Source organism: Bos grunniens, chromosome 2 (assembly GCF_055505025.1).
Source record: "Bos grunniens cultivar Pamir isolate PY7600 chromosome 2, Bosgru_T2T1.0, whole genome shotgun sequence".
NCBI lineage: Eukaryota > Metazoa > Chordata > Mammalia > Artiodactyla > Bovidae > Bos > Bos grunniens.
In genome coordinates this window covers 15,783,879-15,805,521 of record NC_141166.1, presented here as the reverse complement: position 1 = coordinate 15,805,521, position 21,643 = coordinate 15,783,879, and the positions used below count along the sequence as shown (strand labels likewise).

Sequence of the window (21,643 nt, the reverse complement as noted above, 5' to 3'; positions counted from 1 at the left end):
TTCAGCTAGCTACCCCTTGAAAGTAGGGCTTTGAATGAGAAATCTAGGATGTTTTCGGGTCTAGTTGGCCACGCTAGGGGTAAACTGGCAAGAAAGGCCTTTATTACACCTCTAGGTATCTTAATTCAAGTGTTGTCCTATTCCTAGATCCTCCAATATATTTGTTCCCTTACTTCTTAGGACTATTGATGAAGCACGTCCAGAAAATGGGTCCTTGGACTTTTAAAGAGCTCCAAACGGCGAGACCTAGAACGGAAGTCGTAAGGGATTAAGGTTTAGGGGATTAAGTCCTCGAGGACGGCGTCCTAGCCCTTTAAGGGTGTCAGTCTAGGGGCGGAGTCTTGGGCGGATGTTGTAAGTCCGGGCTGAAGTCCGGCTGATGAAGGGCGGAAGTTGAGCTTGGGTCCAAACCCGCAATCATGGCGCAGGAAGGGGAAGATGTAAGAGATTACAATTTGACTGAGGAGCAGAAGGCGATCAAGGCCAAGTATCCTCCAGTCAGTCGGAAGTACGAGTGTGAGTAGGTGGCTCACTTCTCTCCTTGCGGGAGGGCTCTGGCTCCCTCTTCCACTTTGCGCCTTAGGGTGGTTCAGGCATTACCCCATTTCGCCCTGTGTGAATGCTCTTCTGAACTAATCCCGGGAAAGCTGAAACGCTGAAGAATAAAAACGCCTGGTCTGAGAGTCGGGAAACCTGGGCTCCCACATATATAATATCTTGAACTCTCCTTGTATATGCCTAGTCACATTTATCTTATGGGAATTTTTGTTGTTTAGTTGCTAAGTCCTGTCAGATTCTGCTACCTCAAGGACTGCTGCTGTCCAGAGCCCCCTTCCCCCCTCCCCCCATCTCCTGGAATTTGTTCAAATTTATGTCCATTCAGTCGGTGATGCTATGGAACAATCTAATCCTTTGCCCCCACCCCCCGATTTCCTTTTGCCTTCAATTTTCCCATCATCAGTGAAAGTCGCTAAGTCGTGTCGGACTGTTTGTAACCCCATGGATTATACAGTCCATGAAGTTCTCCTGGCCAGAATACTGGAGTGGGTAGCCTTTCACTTCTCCAGGAAATCTTCAGAACCCAAGGATGGAACCCAGGTCTCCCTCAATGCAGCTTTACCAGCTGAACCAGCAGGAAGCATCAGGGTGGTTTCCAGTGAGTTGGCTGTTTGCACCAAGTGGCCAAAGTATTGGAACTTCAGCTTCAACTATAGTCCTTCCAATGAATATTCAGGGTTAATGTCGTTTAGAATTGACTGGTTTGATCTCCTTGCAGGCCAAGGGACTCCCAAGACCTTCTCCAGCACCACAATTCAAAAGCATCAATTCTCCTGCGCTCAGCCTTTATGGTCCAGCGCTCACATCCGTCCGTGTGTGTCCATGGTCGCTCAGTCTTGTCGACCCTTTGCAACCCCATGGACTGTAGTACACCACGTTCCTCTGTCCATGGGGATTCTCCAGGCAAGAGTTCTGGAGTGGGTTGCCATGCCCTCCTCCAGGGGATCTTCCCATCCCAGATCGAACCCAGGTCTCCCACATTGCAGGCAGGTTCTGAGCCACCAGGGAAGCCCCACAACCATAAAAGACTGCTGGAAAAACTATAGCTTTGTCTACACAGACCTTTGAGGGAGTTTTACTGGTGTGTTCATTGTGAAGATAGCTGTGTTTTCAAGTGTTTCATGTAACCACCCCCATCCCCACCTATCTTCAACAATCCTGTAGTTAGAATGTGGCTAGGGTGGAGGACTCAGAAAGTTATAAGTAGAGGACTACTAATGTCTTACTTGTATCCTGTGTTAGTAAAAGGACCTGGTTTTGCCATTTGTAGCTTAGTGACTTTAGGCAAATCACATAACCTCTTTTTGCATTCTGTTCCTTCCTGTGAGGGCAAAATGAGATAATAATAAATGTAAAAATACAGTGCAGACTCTAAAGTTAGTCTATATAAATGTTAAATTGTTAGCCCTAAAGGTGGATGTGGTTTGGAGAGCACAAATTTGGCTCTTATTTCCCCTCTGAAGTTCTTTAATTTCACATTGTTCTCTGTATGCTGCTGTTTAGTTGCTAAGTCCTGTTTAACTCTTTGTGACCCCATGGACTATAGCCCACCAGGCTTCTTTGTCCATGGGTTTCCCAAGGAAGAATACTGGAGTGGGTTGATATTTCCTTCTCCAGGGGATCTTCCCAGCCCAGGTCTGGGAAAACCGGCTCCTGCTTGGCAGGCAGATTCTCTTATCACTGAGCCACCTGGGAAGGTCCTCTGTGTAGAGTACAACTATTTATCATAGCATACTAGGCTCTGTACTTTCTAGATCCTGTGTGTCTCCGTAGCTCATTTTTCTGTTCAATCAATTCAGTTACTCACTCAGTTCCAACTCTGCGGCCTCATGGACTGCAGCACACCAGGTTTCCTTGTCCATCACCAACTCCCAGAACTTGCTCAAACTCGTCAATCGAGTTGGTAATGCCATCCAACCATCTCATCCTCTGTCCCCTTCTCCTCCTGCCTTCAATCTTTCCTAGCATCAGGGTCTTTTCAAATGACTCAATTCTTCACATCAGGTAGTCGAGTTTCAGCTTCAGCATCAGCCCTTCCAATGAACATTTAGGACTGATTTCCTTTAGGATGGACTGGTTGGATCTCCTTGCAGTCCAAGGGACTCTCAAGAGTCTTCTCCAACACCACAGTTCAAAAGCATAAATTCTTCGGTGCTCAGCTTTCTTTATAGTCCAACTCTCACATCCATACATGACTACTAGAAAAACCATAGCCTTGACTAGACGGACCTTTGTTGGCAAAGTAATGTCTCTGCTTTTTAATATGCTGTCTAGGTTGGTCATAGCTTTTCTTCCAAGGAGCAAGTGTCTTTTAATTTCATGGCTGCAGTCACCATCTGCAGTAATTTTGGAGCCCAAGAAAATAAAGTCTGTCGTTTCCATTGTTTCCCCATCTAGTTGCCATGAAGAGATGGGATAGGGTGCTGTGATCTTTGTTTTTTGAATGTTAAGTTTTAAGCCAACTTTTTCACTCTTTCACTTTCATCAAGAGGCTCTTTAGTTCCTCTTCTCTTTCTGCCATAGGGTGGTGTCTGTCTGAGGTTTTTGATATTTCTCCCAGCAATCTTGATTCCAGCTTGTGCTTCATCCAGACTGGCATTTCTCATGATGTACTCTGCATATAAGTTAAATAAGCAGTGTGACAGCGTATAGCCTTGAAGTACTCCTCCCCCAATTTTGAACCAGTCTGTTGTTCCATGTCTGATTCTAATCATTGTTTCTTGACCTGCATACAGATTTTTCAGGAGGCTGGTAAGGTGGTCTGGTATTCCCATCATTTTTCTCTTAGTTTTTTAAGAATTACCTATGATTCAGAATTCAAAAAGTATGACAGGTATGCGGTGAAAAGTCAGCTCTGATCCCAGGCCCCTTAGTCTTGCTTTCTAGATCAGCCAGTCATAACATTTTTATATGTGTACATGCAAAGATGTACTTTAATTTACTCAATTTCTAGTTGGTGGACATTTACATTTGTGCCATCTATAGGGTCGCACAGAGTCGGACACAACTGAAGTGACTTAGCAGCAGCAGCAGCTATTAGAAATAATGCAGCAGTGAATATAGCCGTACATCCATTGTTTGGCACATGTGCAAGTGTATCTGTAGAATAAATTTCCAAAAGTTACATTACTTTGGTAAAGGGTATCTGCATTCTATCAGTATTTTTAAAAATTGGAGTATAGTTGATGTACTGTGGATGCTTTGCTCAGTTGCTGAATCATGTCTGACTCTGTAACACCATGGGATGTAGCCCACTAGGCTCCTCTGTCCATGGGATTCTCCAGGCAAGAATACTGGAGTGGGTTACCATTTCCTCCTCCACGTGACCTTCCTGACCCAGGGATCAAACCCGCATCTCTTGGGTCTCCTGCACTGGCAGATGGGTTCTTTACCAGTGTGCCAGGTGGAAAGCCCCTAGGTGATTCACAGTGTTGGTTACTTTCTGCTGCACAGTCAAGTGATTCAGTTATATATACACTCTTTTTGATACCTGCATTTTAAACTTCAGTAATTATTGCAAACTCACTGTCTGTTGAAGTTTCACCAATTTATACTCTCACTAGCATTGTATGAGTATGTCTCTTTCCTCACACCCTGTGATATCATTCACTATAGTTTACTTTTGTTTGTTTGAGAGTTTTATATAAATGGAATCACATAGTACACATTCTTTTATATCTGGTGTCTTCACTGAGTATCACTGATAAATGTTAGACATTAAAGTGGTGAGTGGACTTTATTCAGTAATTATGGACAGCAGGGGAAAGAGCTGAGATCCCTTTGGATTTGTGCAGAGGAGATTGGACTTTTTAAAAGAAGAATGAGAGATGGGGGAGAGCAGGGGTTTCAGTAGAGACTAGAAATGAAAAATTACAAAAGCTTGGTCAGTGTAAATGTCATTGGAGTAGCAGTGTTTGCTAGCTGGCAGTTACCAAGTTAGAATTCTCTCCCACGGAGCCTGGGAGTTCTTCCTGATGATTACATTTCGGAGGAATGGGAAAGATACTTCTGAGTTGTAAGAGATAAATATTCACAGTCGTAAGCCCTTTTTAGTGAATGCTCTGAGAAAGGGAGGTCAAGGACCTATTGTCCGGGGTTGTCTCGGGACAAACGATAAATTCTCCTACAGTGTATAGCTTTCTCAGGCAGGCATTGTAACGGTGGGGCCACGATGATCCTAGGTACACAGGCTTAAGCTGCTAGAAGCCACACTAAAGCTGATCAGGTCTCTTAGTGCAGGGGTTTGGATGGAGATATGTGTGTGAGAGTTCTGCAGTTTTCACTTGATGTTTTTGAGACTCTTGTTAATGCACATATCACTAGTTCCTGCTGCTTTATTGCTGAGCAGTGTGGCATAGTAATCCTCAGTTTATTTATTCATTCTCTTCATGAACATTGGGTTTTTAATTTGGGGGAATAAAGTTGCTGTGAACATTCTGCTATGTCCTTTTGTGGCCACATGCTTTCATTTCTCTAGCATTAAAATGTGTTGCTTTCCTTTAACTTGTTTGTCATCTCTGCTGGTCATTGAGCCCATTAGTGTCTAAAATGTACTGAGGCCTCAGTAGTATTTTGACTAAATCAGAGGTGAGCTTAAACCCTGAGTGTTACCAGAAGAAGATGTGTTATGATGTAAAGGGCACTAAACTGGGAGTCAGAAAATCTCAATTCTAGTCCCAACTCTAATCAGCAGTATGGTCCTGAACAAGTTATACAATCTCTCAGGATTTCAGGTTTCTTCTTTAATTGAAGGATTTCTGTTAAATGGTCTCTGAGGTTTCATTCTAGCTTGAATATTCTATGATCCTAAGTAGGAAGAATTGATGGAAGTCAGGGTTAAGAGTGAAGAATAGACTCTGAAATATTAAAATAACAGATTCAGTGAGACTATCAGGAAAAAGCTTGTAATACATATTGTGGAGTTTACTTTTCAAAACTATTTTACTGACCAAGGATATCATGAGGATTCCTTCAAATGCAAGAAAGTAACAAATATAAAACTTGACTCTTGTTAAAAATAAAAGCCTGTTTTGTCTGGGATTTGGCTAGCTGTTCATGAAAAGGCGAGACTGGGAAATCTGGAATTTTATATCTTTGATGATGTAGTTTCTAGAATTTTGGTCATTTATGAACAGAGGAGCCTGGCAGGCTACAGTTTATGGGGTTGCAAAGAGTCAGACTAAAATCATGGCATCCGGTCCCATCATTTCATGGCAAATAGATGGGGAAACAATGGCTGACTTTATTTTTCTGGGCTCCAAAATCACTGCAGATGGTGATTGCAGCCGTGAAATTAAAAGACACTTGCTCCTTGGAAGGAAAGTTATGATCAACCTAGACAGCATATTAAAAAGCAGAGACATTACTTTGCCAACAAAGGTCTGTCTAGTCAAGGCTATGGTTTTTCCAGTAGTCATATATGGATGTGAGAGTTGGACTGTGAAGAAAGCTGACTGCTGAAGAATTGATGCTTTTGAACTGTGGTGTTGGAGAAGACTCTTGAGAGTCCCTTGGACTGCAAGGAGATCCAACCAGTCCATCCTAAAGGAGATCAGTCCTGGGTGTTCATTGGAAGGACTGATGCTGAAGCTGAAACTTGAATACTTTGGCCACCTGATGTGAAGAGTTGACTCATTTGAAAAGATCCTGATGCTGAGAAAGATTGAGGGCAGGAGGAGAAGGGGATGACAGAGGATGAGATGATTGGATGGTATCACCGACTCAATGGACACAGGTTCGAGTACACTCCAGGAGTTGGTGATGGACAGGGAGGCCTGGCATGCTGCGGTTCATGGGGTCGCAAAGAATTGGACACGACTGAGCGACTGAAATGAACTGAAAGAGTCAGACATGACTGAGCACTAACACACACACAAGTAGATATTAGGAAAGATATTGATTTGTTTTGTTGGGGAATGTAACTAATAACAGGAAATGGCATTTGTTTATTGAGAAACTATGAGGTATTAGTGAAGTAGGAAATGGCAACCCACTCCAGTATTCTTGCCTGGAAAATTCCATGGACAGAGGAGCCTGGTGGGCTACAGTCCATGGAATTGCAGAGTCTAACATGACTGGGCACTTTTTAGATCACCTAGAAGACTGCAGGGCATGTGGGATCTTAGTTCCTCAACCAGAGATTGAACCTGTGTGTGGAGGCCTAGTAACTACTGGACTGCCAGGGAATTCTCATCATTCATTTAAATATAAATCTTGGCTTGAAAAGAAATAACCCTTTATCATCAATATGCTAATGTTATATAACTATTCTATTACTTATATTAGTTCATTTAATATTAATTGAATAATAACTAAAGGCTTAGAAATTTTTAAAAATAAACCTTAACAATGACAACTTTTGTGTAAATGATTAGTGGAAGGTGGATGGTCAACCTACATTTTCTTGTTCTTCAAGAATGATATTCTTAATAATAATCTAGAGTCATTTTCTTGTGATTTGCAAGTCAAGTCTAGTTACTTATTATTGTTTTTTCCTCTCTCCCTCAGATTTGGATCATACAGCCGATGTCCAGTGAGTAGAGCTGGAGTTTATGCCTTTGAAATCGTGTGCCTAACACAGGAAGACTGATCTTTTAATCTTGCAGTCCCTAGTTTTAATTTTTCTCCTCTGTTTTGGTTTCTTTAGAACATGAAAATGGTGGTTCAAAAGCACCTGGTTTCAGTGTCATTAAATTGATTGAGGCCTTTGCTTTTGCATTTACAGTGTTGATTTTACTTTGCTGTCGAGTTTTCTGTCTTGCAGTGAATCATATTACACAAGGCACGAATGCATTTCTTTAGGTTACATGCTTGGGGAGACACTCTGGAGGAAGCTTTTGAACAATGTGCAATGGCTATGTTTGGTTACATGACAGATACTGGGACTGTGGAGCCCCTGCAAACAATAGAAGTAGAAACCCAAGGTAATCAATTTGTTCACAAGGAAGAAATTGTTATACAAGGATTCAGATGCTATATAATTTCAGTATACACTTACAGGAGGTACAAAAAGTTGATTGTGAGCTTGTTCTTTCAAGGAGCCTAAGAAATTTATTGCACTGTAAAATTCCAACAAGTTTTCAGAGATGAGAATTATTAAACACTGTTCTTTATGGTTCTTTCTGACCCTGGGTAGGCGATGACTTACAATCTCTTCTGTTTCACTTTCTGGATGAGTGGCTTTATAAATTCAGTGCTGATGAATTCTTCATACCCCGGGTAAGCAAGTTTTTCTTTTTTACTGAACAAATGCATTTTGAGTCCATATTTTAGAGTAAAACTAGTGGTTTAAAACAGAACATTCTATTTAAAATAGAATATATGATGTAAAATGAAACAATTCAGATATGTAAGATGATGTCATGCAGAAATTATGGTGACCATAGGCTCTTCTTGGTTAACCTGAGTTTGCCTATGTATGTGCGTCTTGTATTTAGATCTCATACACTGGTCACTCACTGTATCTTGAGTCAGAAGAATGCACATACTCTCTTCTCTGTCGGCATGTTTTATGTCTCTCAAGTTTGAGCTTTTTAAATGTTCGTCCATAAGTTCCTCTTGTCCCATTTGATATTTAGCAGGTCTGCTGTGTTATTATTGTTATTTAGTTGTTCAGTGGTGTCTGACTTTTTTCTCGAAAAAGTAACCTGCCAGCTCTTCTGTCCATGGGATTTCCCAGGCAAGAATACTGGAGTGTGTTGCCATTTCCTTTTTCAGGGGATCTTCCTGACCCAGGGATCAAACCTGTCTCCTGCATTGCAGGCTAATCTTTACCCCTGAGCCATTGGTGCTTTTAGGGAATTCCCTGGCAGTCCACTAGTTAGGACTCTGTACTCTCACTGCTGATGGCCCTGAGATCCTGCAAGCTGTGCGGTACAGCCAGAAGAAGAATAAAATAGTGCTTTTGGTTTCCTTAACGTGGAAAGGGAAAAGCCTAACGGAGGTTACTTTTTGCCATCAGCCTCTAGAAGGGAACACCTCTCCAGCCTTATTGTTTCTAACACACCTGGCCTTCCTTGCTCCATAATTCCTCCATTCACTCCCTTACCAGCTCCACTACATACATTCTTCTAACTGGGTCATTTGTCCTACAGAGTTCAAGAGCCTATAATATTATATAAAAATAGGCGGAGCGTTTTATCACCTCTAAATACATAAAGCTGAAAAAAACCCCAGAATGATTGAAATCCTAGGTCATCCTCCACTACGTATCTTACAGAAAAATTCTCATGACTTATACTTTAAATTGTACATTTTCAATAATACCTCCCTTGAATGGGTAAGAAAAAGCCTTGTTTTCTTAAAATACATCGTTTGTTATTAACATTTTAATTTTCTTTGCTTCAAAGAAGTTATATGCTATTATCTTGGAAAAGTGATAACCTTGACATGTTTTAATATATGGTCTATTATGAACGTCTATTAAAATTAAAAACACTTTTTCTTCTTTAGGAAGTCAAAGTACTTAATATCGACCAGAGAAATTTCAAAATACGGTCAATTGGGTAAGTTTTGAAAACCTTTTAAGTCACAGGTCATGTAAAATGTTAAGTTGCAGTCTTCAGTGTACTCAGTGAGCAGGAAGACAAACAGAAACATTAAATCAGGAGACCAGTTGCATCCCTATAGGGCTTTGCAGGTTAAGCTTGGTGAGCCACCTAGGAGCAAGGGTTCACCTCAGCTTTGGAGGACCAGAAACTTGTCAGAACACAGGTGATTTGGATTGGTAAACAATTCCCAATTTGTGATTTTTAACACACAAAAATATATCACTGATGGATGGCGCAGATATGTGCGTACAACCTAGCTTGGTGATGAGAAATGCTGATGTAGCCTTTCTTATAGATCCTCACACCTAGACTCCATTCAAACCAGTTCCTTCCATTAACAAGTTATACTTTTCCTTCCTGAGTTTGCAAACTCTTGATTAGGGCACTTTGATTGGATTTCGTGTTTTCCAAGTTTCTTCAGTCATCTAATGATATCTTTTAGGTTACTTTTATATAAAACTTAGCTTTTCCATTTTATGTTGAATTTTTTACATCTCTTTTGTAAAGTGAGATCTTTTATTATCTCCTACTTCCCCCCCCTTTTTTTTAATGAGTAAGAAAACAGAGTTGTCCAAGGGTAATTAGCTGATAAATAGTTGAACAGAGTTTTAAAACTGTGCTCTTTCTGGTACTGCTACTGCTTTTACTACTGTGAACTTCAGCTACTTCAGTGTTGAAGGGAGAGAGGATACTCATCTCAAGTTCTAGGAGCGTGAGTAGCCTTCTAGGGCCTACCAGGTACATACCATGGCCATTTTTTGAGAAGTCATAAAATACAAACTTAAGTTCAGATCGTATTATGAAATCTTGTATTTTGCCTTTATGGTGCTCAGACCTGCTTTTTACAATGGAAGATATTATTTAATCAGTTCTATAGCCCTGAGTACAGTGAAAATTTTGAACATGCTCCTCTATTATGAACCAGTATTCATTAAACAATGTTATTGAGAATCTACCTATGTACACTGTACTATGACATCAACCTTGTTGAAAGGGATATCGTACAAGTTCAGATGTATATATCTGCTGACCATCAAACTGAAATTTATAGCTCCTTTCTCCCTCATCCCTTTGTGCTTTCTAGTATCTTACGTGTGTGTGCTCAGTTGTGCCCGATTCTTTGTGATCCCATGGTCCGCAGCCTGCCAGGCTCCTCTATCCATGGAATTTTCCATGTAAAATTACTGGGATGGGTTGCCACTTTGTCCTCCAGGGATCTTCCTGACCCAGGGATCGAATCCACATCTCCTGCATCACCTGCATCGGCAGCCGGTTTCTTTAACACTGAGCCACCCGGGAAGTCTGTATCTTAACCACATTTATAAGGCTTATCTTAAAACGTATAAAGAGAGAATAAATGTTGAATCCTGGAAATCTTAATCACGTTTTACTCCTTCTTCTCAAGGTGGGGAGAAGAATTCTCATTGTCTAAGCACCCTCAGGTATGTTTTAAAATCCAGCCATTTAAAAATATTTTATTTGACCTTTACCATAAAAAAGTCAGTGTATGTTACAGTTAACTTACTAGTTCTCATAAGTCAGTATAAACTCCTAAATTTTTCCCAGACTAATATGACCTGTCTGGACATGTTATGTTAAAACCCTGCAATTTCTGATTTGGAAGATTAGGAGTCTGCCTCGGGCTATAGGGTCAGGTTTGTTACAGAGTGTTTTGGGGCTGAAGAGTCCCTTTCCCTTTTTGAGCTTTCATGTCTTTCCCTGTAATGAAGATGTTGGATTGGATGTTCTCTAAACATCCAATGTTTTGGATACTAGAAAGCCTGAGAAAAAGGAGTTCTCTTTTGTGCTTCTCTAGATTCAGTATTTGCCAGTGTATTTGGCTTCACTGTGTACTAGTCAAATCTCTTTGAATCGGGGTAGGCTGTTTTTTTCCTGTTTTCTGCTTTGTGGACTGATAACAATAGAAGAGCAACTACTTTACTCATATATAGCACTAAACAGCCATGGACAACACCTAAATGAATGAATGTGAATGTGTTCCAGTAAAGTATTTTTTCACTCCCCTCCCCCGACTACCATTTAGAAATGTAAAAGCTGTTCTTACAATTGGGGCTTACATTTATGTATGGAGCTATACAAAAACAGGTGGGAGGCCAATTTGACCTTTAATTTGTAGTTTGCTGACCCCTGTGTTTAGTCCAAGAAGACTTAAATTTGTTGGGGTTGACTGAGAAATCATTTAGTAGCTTCCAGCAGCTGCAGTAGCATTTCTTCAATGTAATAAAATGAAGCTTCGTGAGAGAGCCTCGGGGCAGAGAAACTTAAGAAGAATAGAAACCAGTAGAGGTGGAGCATGTGGATTGAAAACAAGTTATTTTTATAATATAAATTACAGTAGCATTTTCTTTTGAACATATTATGTTTGAGATGCCTGCTGCTGCTGCTGCTGCAAGTCGCTTCAGTCGTGTCCGACTCTGTGTGACCCCATATACGGCAGCCCACCAGGCTCCCCCGTCCCTGGGATTCTCCAGGCAAGAACACTGGAGTGGGTTGCCATTTCCTTCTCCAATGCATGAGAGTGAAAAGTGAAAGTGAAGTCGCTCAGTCGTGTCCGACTCCCAGCGACCCCATGGACTGCAGCCTACCAGGCTCCTCCATCCATGGGATTTTCCAGGCAAGAGTACTGGAGTGGGGTGCCATTGCCTTCTCCAAGATGCCTATTAGATATCTAAATAGAGATATTGGATAACAGTAGGCATTTGTCTGTAGGATGGCTGCTATTCAGAGAAGGGAATAGGCTGAGTTCCCAGGGCCCAGGCTAGACAGTACAGAAGAGGAAGCCCTAAGAAGGAGCCCTGACCCAAACAATAAAAAAGCTTTGTGTTCTTAGAGTCAACCCATTTGGTAAACGTAAAGGCTGGTGCCCAGAGGGGTGAGACAGCCTCTGGTCCAGGTGCAAACAAGCCAGGACTATCGTGTGCTCCATCTCCTGAGTCTAGGCCATTGCTTTCTCCTGTGCACATTTGTCTCTCATTTGTATTGGTTCAGTGGGTAATACTATACTCGTTTGATAACTGATTGTTTCATATGAGTTTTTCAGAATAACATTAAAAGTTTGACTTTCTGCCAATTGTTACTAGAGTTAATGGTTCTGATTTCAGTGTCTTTTTTTTTCTTTAACCCCAACTTTAGGGAACTGAAGTCAAAGCAATAACGTACTCAGCAATGCAAGTCTATAATGAAGAGAAGCCAGAAGTTTTTGTGATCATTGACATTTAAGATACCAAAAAAAAAAAGAGATTCCTATGAAGAACTGTTTTTTTCTCTTCCTTTTGACAAGATACCATGATATAAACTCTACATGGAGAATTTATATATGGAGTTTTGCAGAACAGAAATTTTTGACTTAAAGTGTGACTTTCAGAAATGGAAAATCAAGGTACAGCCTTGGTCTTTGTTACCCAAACAGTCAAATTTTAAATAAGTCTCTAAGTGGCAAGCATGGCTCCTCCTTCGTTGATTCCCCTTTGTAGCAGCAGGTGCTTTACACCTTTCCAACGGAATGCAAGTCCTCCAGCCTGGTCCCAAGAACGATCATTGACATAAGAGCAGCCCGAGAGACTCTGAAGCCCCTGTACTCTTACTGACTGCACCTTGGAGAAAACGTAATTTGAGAAATCCTACAGCCAGTATTTTGCTTTTCTTCCAAAGTGGTTAACACATATATTTTCTATATGTACATTAAAAGACGTTGTGTTTTGGATTGCTATGGGACAGAGCCCAATCCTGTACTCCAGTTGGTTTTCTTAGATGAAATAATTATATTTGAACAATTGGAAGGCTTTTCTAGAAACAGTCCTGATTTACTTTCACTTTTTTTTTTTTTTTAGCACTGATATACTGACACTTTTTCCCTTAAGATAAAACCTGATTCATATACAAATGGGCCTTTCTTTCTAACATACAATTTTATATTAAAGCCAGTATATTTATACAGTTAGAGAAAATAATTTTTTAAGGTTTCTTTGGTTTTTAAAAATTCCCTAAGCTCTTCATTTCTAAGAAGACAAGAGGCCAGGAAAACAACTTTAAAATGATCTGAACTTTTTGAAGTAGATAACTTTGAAAAAATCAAACTGCTTTCATTTGACTTGCAGTATTATTCCATTCTCTGTTCATGAATTGAGGTATTCTTCCTTGCAAAGTTGCTATTTATTCACATGTTAGTGAGAAAAGATTACCACTGGGTGGTGTCAAATATCATTACAGTGTGCTGAACTTGATCTAAAAGAAGATGGTCTGTGAGCTTTCTAAGTGTTCTGTCTGAGCACCACCTTGTTTTTCTCCGGGGATTTAGCACAAAGACAAGGGCGAGAGCCTATGGTGTGGATAGTTAGCTTTTCAAGGATCACTGAGGTAGCACTCCTTCACCTTTCTTAGTCTCAGGCACATTTTGTATGTTTATTGATTGATTGGCTTCACCAAGCGGCTTTCAGGATCTTAGTTCATTCTAGCTCAAATCACTTTTCCACACTGCCTCCCTAACTACTCAAGGTTCAGGGGTCTTTGAACTTAAGCCTCTCTACTTAGCTTTAAAGCTTTAGGCTTCCCAGTTGGCTCAGTGGTTAAAAAAAAAAAAAAAAGTTGCCTGCCACTGCAGGTGAAGCAGGAAATTTGGGTTTGATCCCTGGAGAAGGAAATGGCAACCCACTCCAATATTCTTGCCTGGGAAATCCCAGAGGAGTCTGGCGGGCTACAGTCAATGAGGTCACAAAAGAGTCGGACACGACTTAGCGACTAAACAACAGCAACGAAAGATTTGCAGGCTTATTCAGTTTCACTTGTTTGATGTTCACTAGTCTAGATGACACATAATACACGTTACGACTCAGTGGTCAGTGGACTGAGTCTCTTAGAGCGCCGTCACTTTTAGCAGAGACCGCAGATGAGCTGCTTGAGCACGTCCATAAGAACGCTAGAACTGCAGGTCACAAGCTTCGATTCCTAGCCTTTGCTCTCCTGCTTGACCGTGAGCCCATGTCCTCATCTATGTATGAAAGGTGTGCATTAGTGATTCCTCCGTTTCTTTCCAGTTTTAAATGTCTGTGATCTAGTAATATATTTTAAACAACTGAGCTGAGGAAGAGAAGATACCTGGAACGGCTGGAACAGTTGTTTGCCTGAAAGGTCCAAATCACGCCATCTAGGTCTGCTACTAGTCAGACAGCCACTGTCATGGTACAGTGGTGTGTAACGTCGCAGCAGCAACTTGAGGAAAGCAACGGTAGTGATGTCATGACTTTTTCTCACTGATGCCTTGGCTAAGTGGTTGCATGTGCCTACAACCACTCCTGTCAGTTCTCTTTCCATCTTGCTGTTACCATGTGGGCTCTGGCAAAGGATGTTCAAGAAGAAGAAGTGGGAAAATAGTTTATACCCTCCTGGAAGTTGGGGAAGTGCCCCTTGGAGACTAGAATTCTGCCCCTTTCTGCAGTCTGAGCTTCAGAAGGTTTGGGAAATTCCAGACAGACTGAGAATTGAGTTTCTTCATCTAAAAAATCAGGAAGTTGGAAAAGATACTCTCTGAAAGCTCCTTCCAGAATAAACTTATTCAGCACTTAGTGACTGTAGTAATTGATCAGTTATTAATATTTCCCATATAATACACTCTGTGTTTTGTTACCTGTGAAATGAACAAATACTTAATGTTGAATTCTGGACATGCAAGGAAGTCCTCTTAGGACTTTCTGTTGGCCCTCTTAGGGCCAACATATTTATTTTGTCATAAATACATATCCAGTTCTCCTCTGTACAAACATTTTTCCAGATGCTTTTAGTATGTTACCCATTTGTCCTTTCAACAATTCTATGTGTAGTACAGTTGCCCTACACTTGACAAATAAGGAGATTAGTGACACCTAAACCCCCTGGCTAGTAGAGGCAGACTGGGGACTTCAGACACTATGCACTGTCATTATACAATATCCTTTAATATATAACAAATCACATTCATGTTCTATGCTTGTGATCCAGGTGATAGCCCTGTGAGGTTAGTACAATAACTTTTACTTCTCACATTTTACATATAAGGAAACACTTCACACTTGGGCAGTGCTTGTAAGGTAGAACTTAAAAATTGATGATAGATCATGGCTGTCTCATTTTCTTTGACACGTACTCTAAAAGTTCAAAAACCAATGTTATTTAGTAAAAATATTTTGACAGAAATCTAATATCAGAACAAGTCAGTAGAAAATAGTGGATTTATATATTTTTTTCACACTGCCAAATAAATACACCGCTGTGTGTTCTATCTCTGGCTTGGGAAGATCCCCTGGAGAAGGGCATGGCAACCCATTCCAGTATTCTTGTCTGGAGAGTCCCATGGACAGAGGAGCCTGGTGGGGTTACAGTCTGTGGGGTCGCAGAGTTGGACACAAATGAAGTGACTTAGCATGCATGTGTGTTTTTTAAACTACCTCCAGATATAAGCTTTAACATTAGAGTCATGAGTTCACATCCTAACCCTGTCACTTGCTAGCTGTATGACTTTGGGAAATTTCTCGAACCTCTCCGAGGCTCAGTTTAACTCTGAAATGGAGATAGTAACCACTCATGGGCCAGGTGCCCTCAGCTTTGCTACCATAGTGAAGAATCCTGTTTTGTGGACTTCGCTGGTAGTCCAGTGGTTAAGAATCCACCTACCAGTGAAGGGGACACAGGTTCAGTCTCTGGTCTGGGAAGATTTCACATGCCGTGGGCCAGCTATGCCCATGAGCCACAACTACTGAAGCCTGACCACTCTAGAGCCTGTGCTCCACAAGAGAAGCCACTGCAATGAGAAGCCCACGAACGGCAACTAGAGAGTAGCCCCCCTTACCACAACCAGAGAAAATTCTGCTCAGCAGCGAAGACCCAGTACAGCCAGAAATAAATATTTTTTAAAAAGAATCTTATTCTGTAAAAGAAGAGAAGGGGAGTCATTTTGGAATTATACTTGGAGCTCTGGAATTTAAACACTGCTGTGGTAACATTTTTATTTTGAGGATTTTGGGAGTGCAGTGGTTAACAGCACAAACTGGAGCCAAATCACAGGGGTGGAAGTGCTGTTTCCTCCGATCACTGTCTAACTTGGGGCATGTTGGTGAACCTCTGTGTGCTTTAATTTCCAAACTGTAACTGGTGAAGGGTTGTTGAGAGAATTAAATGAATGTATACACATAAAGAAGAACTGACTTTTTTGAAGAGACCCTGATGCTGGGAAAGATTGAAGGCGGGAGGAGAAGGGGACGACAGAGGATGAGATGGTTGGATGGCATCACCGACTCAATGGACATGAGTTTGAGTCAACCCCGGGAGTTGGTGATGGACAGGGAGGCCTGGCGTGCTGTGGTTCATGGGGTCGCAAAGAGTTGGACACCACTGAGCGACTGAACTGAACTGATACATATAAAGCTCAAGACAGTGTCTGACACAGTAATGCTAAGTGAGGGCTAGTACTATTACTGGGACAAGCTTAAATGCTAACAGCCCCCTTACTTTTTCACCTTAATTTTTTTGGAAGTCCAGAACAGAAAAAAACAAACAAACAGTGCTTGGTTAGGGGGTGTGACCAGCCTAAGGACAACTCTGGCAGCCAGTGCCGTTCCAGAGTCTGTTAATTCAGAAGGGAAAACAAAGCCACTCCCTTCTGTCTTTCCTTCTGCCTTCTCTCTTCCGCTTTTTAGTTTTCTTTCTTCCATATCTGAGTTGAGCTGTTTTCAAAAGCTGTGCCTGTCCCTTTAAGCCAAGCTAGGTGCCTTCTACAGGACTCCCTTCCATTGATTGTCCCTTCCCGATTTCCTTGCAGGTTCCAGTATTAACCCTTCAAGGGCTGTGTCACAATGAGAAGAAAGATGAATCGATTACATGGTATCTTCCTTTTCTTTTTTATGGATGTTCCCAAGGGCCTGCCCAGTGTTCTCAGAACCAGTGCAGCCTATCCACCAAATTTCATACCACACAACTCATCAGTTCCTACCTTTGAATTCTTGTCCAGATTCTTTTTCTCTTTGTTTTTATACACTTTTAAGATATTCACATACCATACAATTCATCCATTAAACCCAATTCAGTGGCTTTTAGTATAGTCACAGTTGTGCAGCCATCACCATGATCAACTTTAGCACATTTTCCCCTAAAAAGAAAGTTGCTACCTTTTAAGCAGTAACCCCCCAGATCAGCCCTCCCAGTCCTAGGCAATCACCAAGTAATCTACTTTCTGTTCTGCAAATCCATCTAACCTGTTGCCCAGATTCTTACCTACCAATCTTGTCCTTTTTTTTTTTTAAATATAATTGGAAATTCACCTCTTAGAAGCTATTTGGACTCATCCCACCTGTTTGATCACCACTCTCTGAGTCCTCTTATTTCCAGTGAAATACTGAAAGTGAAAGTGGCTCAGTCGTGTCTGACTCTTTGCGACCTCATGGGCTATGAGTTCATGGAATTCTCCAGGCCAGAATACTGGAGTGAGTAGCCTTTCTCTTCTCCAGGAGATCTTCCCAACCCAGTTGTCCCACATTGGTGGGAGATTCTTTACAAACTAATCCACAAGGGAAGCCTAAGAATACTGGAGTGGGTGGTCTATCCCTTCCCCAACAGATCTTCCCAACCCAGGAATCAAACCGGGGTCTCCTGCATTGCGGGTGGATTCTTCACCAACTGAGCTACCAGGGAAGCCCAGTGAAATCTTCAGACATTTTAAACTATGAATACAAATTCATAAAGTTCCTTAAGTCAGTTAATATATGTAGTAGTCAACTCCCTTTTCATGTTGCAAGCATCTTAAGGAGCAAGAGAACTGGCTTCTGTTTTTTTGTACCTTCCGGCTTTTAATGGTCTGTTTTAGTGATGCAATGGCACCCCACTCCAGTACTCTTGCCTGGAAAATTCCATGGACGGAGGAGCCTGGTAGGCTGCAGTCCATGGGGTCGCTGGGAGTCGGACACGACTGAGCGACTTCACTTTCACTTTTCACTTTCATGCATTGGAGAAGAAAATGGCAACCCACTCCACTGTTCTTGCCTGGAGAATCCCAGGGACGGGGGAGCCTGGTGGGCTGCCGTCTATGGGGTTGCACAGAGTCGGACACAACTGAAGTGACTTAGCAGTTAGTGATGCTTCCAGTTCTTCCTGATTCCAAAGCCGTTGGTGATATGCTTCTTAGGGAGAGATCTTTAGTGTGTTTTTATATCCAAATTCCAAGTTCTTGTTTCTATCAGCAGTACCCTTATCCCCCCACAGCTTACATTGGCATTTACTTGAACTCCTCTTAGATTTCTATCCCCTGTGCTCAGCTATTTGCTAGTTTTCCTTAGTTATAGGTCATTTCTCTTGTCCTTCCCTTGTATTTCCTAATTGGATGTTCTTTCCACTATTTAAAGTGTAGTTTCAAAGTCATCTTTTTTTTTCTTTCAAATATAAGTAGTGTTGCATGTTGGCGTTAAAGACCATTTTTGTTATCTATGTTTGTTTTTGAGTAAACACAAAATTTAAAAATGTGATACTCTTCCTGCCTAAATTCTTTGTCTGAATTCCACCTAGGAATCTGAGAGCTTGGAAGAGACAGCAGATGGCAGATACTGAGACATTGGTTGAATAAATGGATGTACCTCTGGCACTTGGCACTTTCTACCACACACCATCATTGACCATATATATATATATGTCTCTCTGGAATGTAAAGTTACTCCAGGACTTTCCCTTGCATGTGACAGGGGTTCCCAAAGTCATTATAAATGCCTCATTTTCCAATATGTGGATATTTATATCTATGGCTTCCCAGGTAGCTCAGTGGTAAAGAATCCACCTGCAAATGCAGGAGAAGCCGGTTTGTTCCCCGGGTCAGGAAGATCTCCTGGAGAAAGAAATGGCAACCCACTCCAGTATTCTTGCCTGGAAAATTCCATGGACAGAGGAGCCTGGTGGGCTACAGTCCATGGGGTGGCAAAGGGTCAGACACGACTGAGTGACCGAGTAAACACACACAGTTACCTAAAGGTAGGACTCAAGGCCTCTGCTTCCAGTTTCCTTCTTGAAACATCCTAACTTTCTAAACTTGGCCAAGACTTTTCAGCACTCTAGGCCTCAGTTTCTTCATCTACCATATTAACCTACCTCACCTGGCCGTCAGGCTAAAACATTTGTTGCTCAGTGTTTCTCTTTAAGAGTTATGATCCCACCTCTCCCAGCGGGGAGGCCAAGCACGCAGTCCCCTACCGGCGAGAGGAGGGTGGAGGGGTGGGGGTGGGGGGGGTGGGGCGCGCGAGGGGCAGGGGAGCCCAAGGCACTGATGGGCTGTGATCCACAGACCCCATTAAGGGAACGGAAAGTGGGGGTAAAGCACACTAGCTCCCCCTGGCGGTATTGGGCCAAAACGACAGAAACGACGTTTTGTTAAGCTTAAACTCGACTGAATGATCTCTGTTGATTTCCAAGGGAAACCATTCAATATCACAGTAATCCAAGTCAGTAATCCCCAGCCAGTAATGCTGAAGAAGCTCAGGTTGAACGGTACTATGAAGACCTACAGACCTTCTAGAACTACCACTCAAAAAGATGTCCTTTTCATTATAGGAGACTGGAATGTAAAAGTAGAAAGTCAAGAGATACCTGGATTAACAGGCAAATTAGCCTTGGAGTACAAAATGAAGCAGGGCAAAGACTAACAGAGTTTTGCCAAGAGAATGCACTGGTCATAGCAAATACCCTCTTTTAACAACACAAGAGATGACTCTACACATGGACATCACCAGAAGGTCAATACCAAAATCAGATTGATTATATTCTATATGGCTCTATATGGTCAGCAAAAACAAGACTGGGAGCTGACTGTGGCTCAGATCATGAACTCTTTATTGCCAAATTCAGACTTAAATGGAAGTAGGGAAAACCACCAGACCATTCAGGTATGACCTAAATCAAATCCCTTACGATTATGCAGTAGAAATGACAAATAGATTCAAGGGATTAGATCTGATAGACAGAGTGCCTGAAGAACTATGGGAGGAGGTTCATGACATTGTACAGGAGGCAGTGATCAAGACCATCCCCAAGAAAAAGAAACATAACAAGGCAAAATGGTTGTCTGAAGAGGCCTTACAGATAGCTGAGAAAAGAAGAGTGCAAAAGGCAAAGGAGAAAAAGAAAGATATACCCATCTGAATGCAGAGTTCCAAAGAATAGCAAGGAGACGTAAGAAAGCCTTCCCCAGTGATCAGTGCAAAGAAATAGAGGAAAACAATAGAATGGGAAAGACTAGAGATTGCTTCAAGAAAATTAGAGATACCAAGGAAACATTTCATGCAAGTTCAGTTCAGTTCAGTTACTCGGTAGTGTCCGATTCTTTGGGACCCCCACGGACTGCAGCACGCCAGGTCTCCCTGTCCATCACCAACTCCTGGAGCCCACCCAAACCCATGTCCATCGAGTCGGTGATGCCTCCAACCATCTCATCCTCTGTTGTACCCTTCTCCTCCTGCCCTCAATCTTTCTGAGCATCAGGGTCTTTTCAAATAAGTCAGCTCTTCGCATCAGGTGGCCAAAGTATTGGAGTTTCAGCTTCAACATCAGTCCTTCCAATGAATATGCAGGACTGATGTCCTTTAGGATAGACTGGTTGCATCTCCTTGCAGTCCAAGGGACTCTCAAGAGTCTTCTCCAACACCACAGTTCAAAAGCATCAATTCTTTGGCGCTCAGCTTTCTTTATGGTCCAACTCTCACATCCATACATGACTACTGGAAAAACCATAGCTTTGACAAGATGGACCTTTGTCAGCAAAGTAATGTCTCTCCTTTTTAATATGCTGTCTAGATTGATCATAGCTTTTCTTTCAAGAAACAAGCGTCTTTTAATTTCATGGCTGCAGTCACCATCTGCAGTGATTTTGGAGCCCCCCAAAATAAAGTCTGTCACTGTTTCCATTGTTTCCCCATCTATTTGCCATGAAGTGATGGGATGGATGCTATGATCCTAGTTTTCTGAATGTTGAGTTTTAAGCCAACTTTTTCATTTTCCTCTTTAACTTTCACCAAGAGGCTCTTTAGTTTTTCTTCGCTTTCTGCCATAAGGGTGGTATCATCTGCATATCTGAGGTTATTGATATTTCTCCCGGAAATCTTGATTCCAGCTTGTGCTTCATCCAGCCCAGCATTTCTCATGATGTACACTGCATATAACTTAAATAAGCAGGGTGACAATATATAGCCTTGACGTACTCCTTTTCCTATTTGGGACCAGTCCGTTGTTCCATGTCCAGTTCTAACTGTTGCTTCCTGACCTGCATACAGGTTTCTCAGGAGGCAGGTCAGGTGGTCTGGTATTCCCATCTCTTGAAGAATTTTCCACAGTTTGTTGTGATCCACACAGTCAAAGGCTTTGGTGTAGTCAATGAAGTACAAGTAGATGTTTTTCTGGAACACTCTCACTTTTCCCATAATCCAGTGGATGTTGGCAATTTGATCTCTGGTTCCTCTGTCTTTTCTAAATCCAGTTTGAACATCTGGAAGTTCACAGTTCACATACTGTTGAAG

General features: G+C 41.8%; 1 protein-coding gene across 5 annotated transcripts; it reads left to right on the top strand.

Annotated features, from left to right (window-relative positions):
* Positions 1–378: 378 nt before the first annotated feature.
* Positions 379–12,921, top strand: TSLIG1 (tRNA splicing ligase complex subunit 1). Of its 5 annotated transcripts, none has more exons than XM_086334534.1 (7): positions 379–516; positions 7,066–7,090; positions 7,360–7,481; positions 7,694–7,776; positions 9,010–9,062; positions 10,513–10,549; positions 12,261–12,921. In XM_086334534.1, exons 1-7 carry the CDS (start codon positions 420–422, stop codon positions 12,345–12,347), a joined length of 504 nt encoding a protein of 167 aa, XP_086190660.1. In that variant the 5' UTR covers positions 379–419; the 3' UTR covers positions 12,348–12,921. The 5 variants fall into 5 exon arrangements, with proteins under 5 accessions (XP_086190660.1, XP_086190673.1, XP_086190692.1 ...); XM_086334547.1 differs by having other exon boundaries at positions 379–520; XM_086334566.1 differs by lacking the exon at positions 7,360–7,481.
* The last annotated feature ends 8,722 nt before the right edge of the window (positions 12,922–21,643 follow it).

Coding starts and splice junctions, on each gene's coding strand:
- TSLIG1 (XM_086334534.1), top strand. CDS start 420: ATGGCGCAGGAAGGGGAAGATGTAAGAGATTACAATTTGACTGAGGAG. Junction 7,482..7,693: donor AATAGAAGTAGAAACCCAAG/GTAATCAATTTG, acceptor GACCCTGGGTAG/GCGATGACTTACAATCTCTT. Junction 7,777..9,009: donor ATGAATTCTTCATACCCCGG/GTAAGCAAGTTT, acceptor TTTCTTCTTTAG/GAAGTCAAAGTACTTAATAT.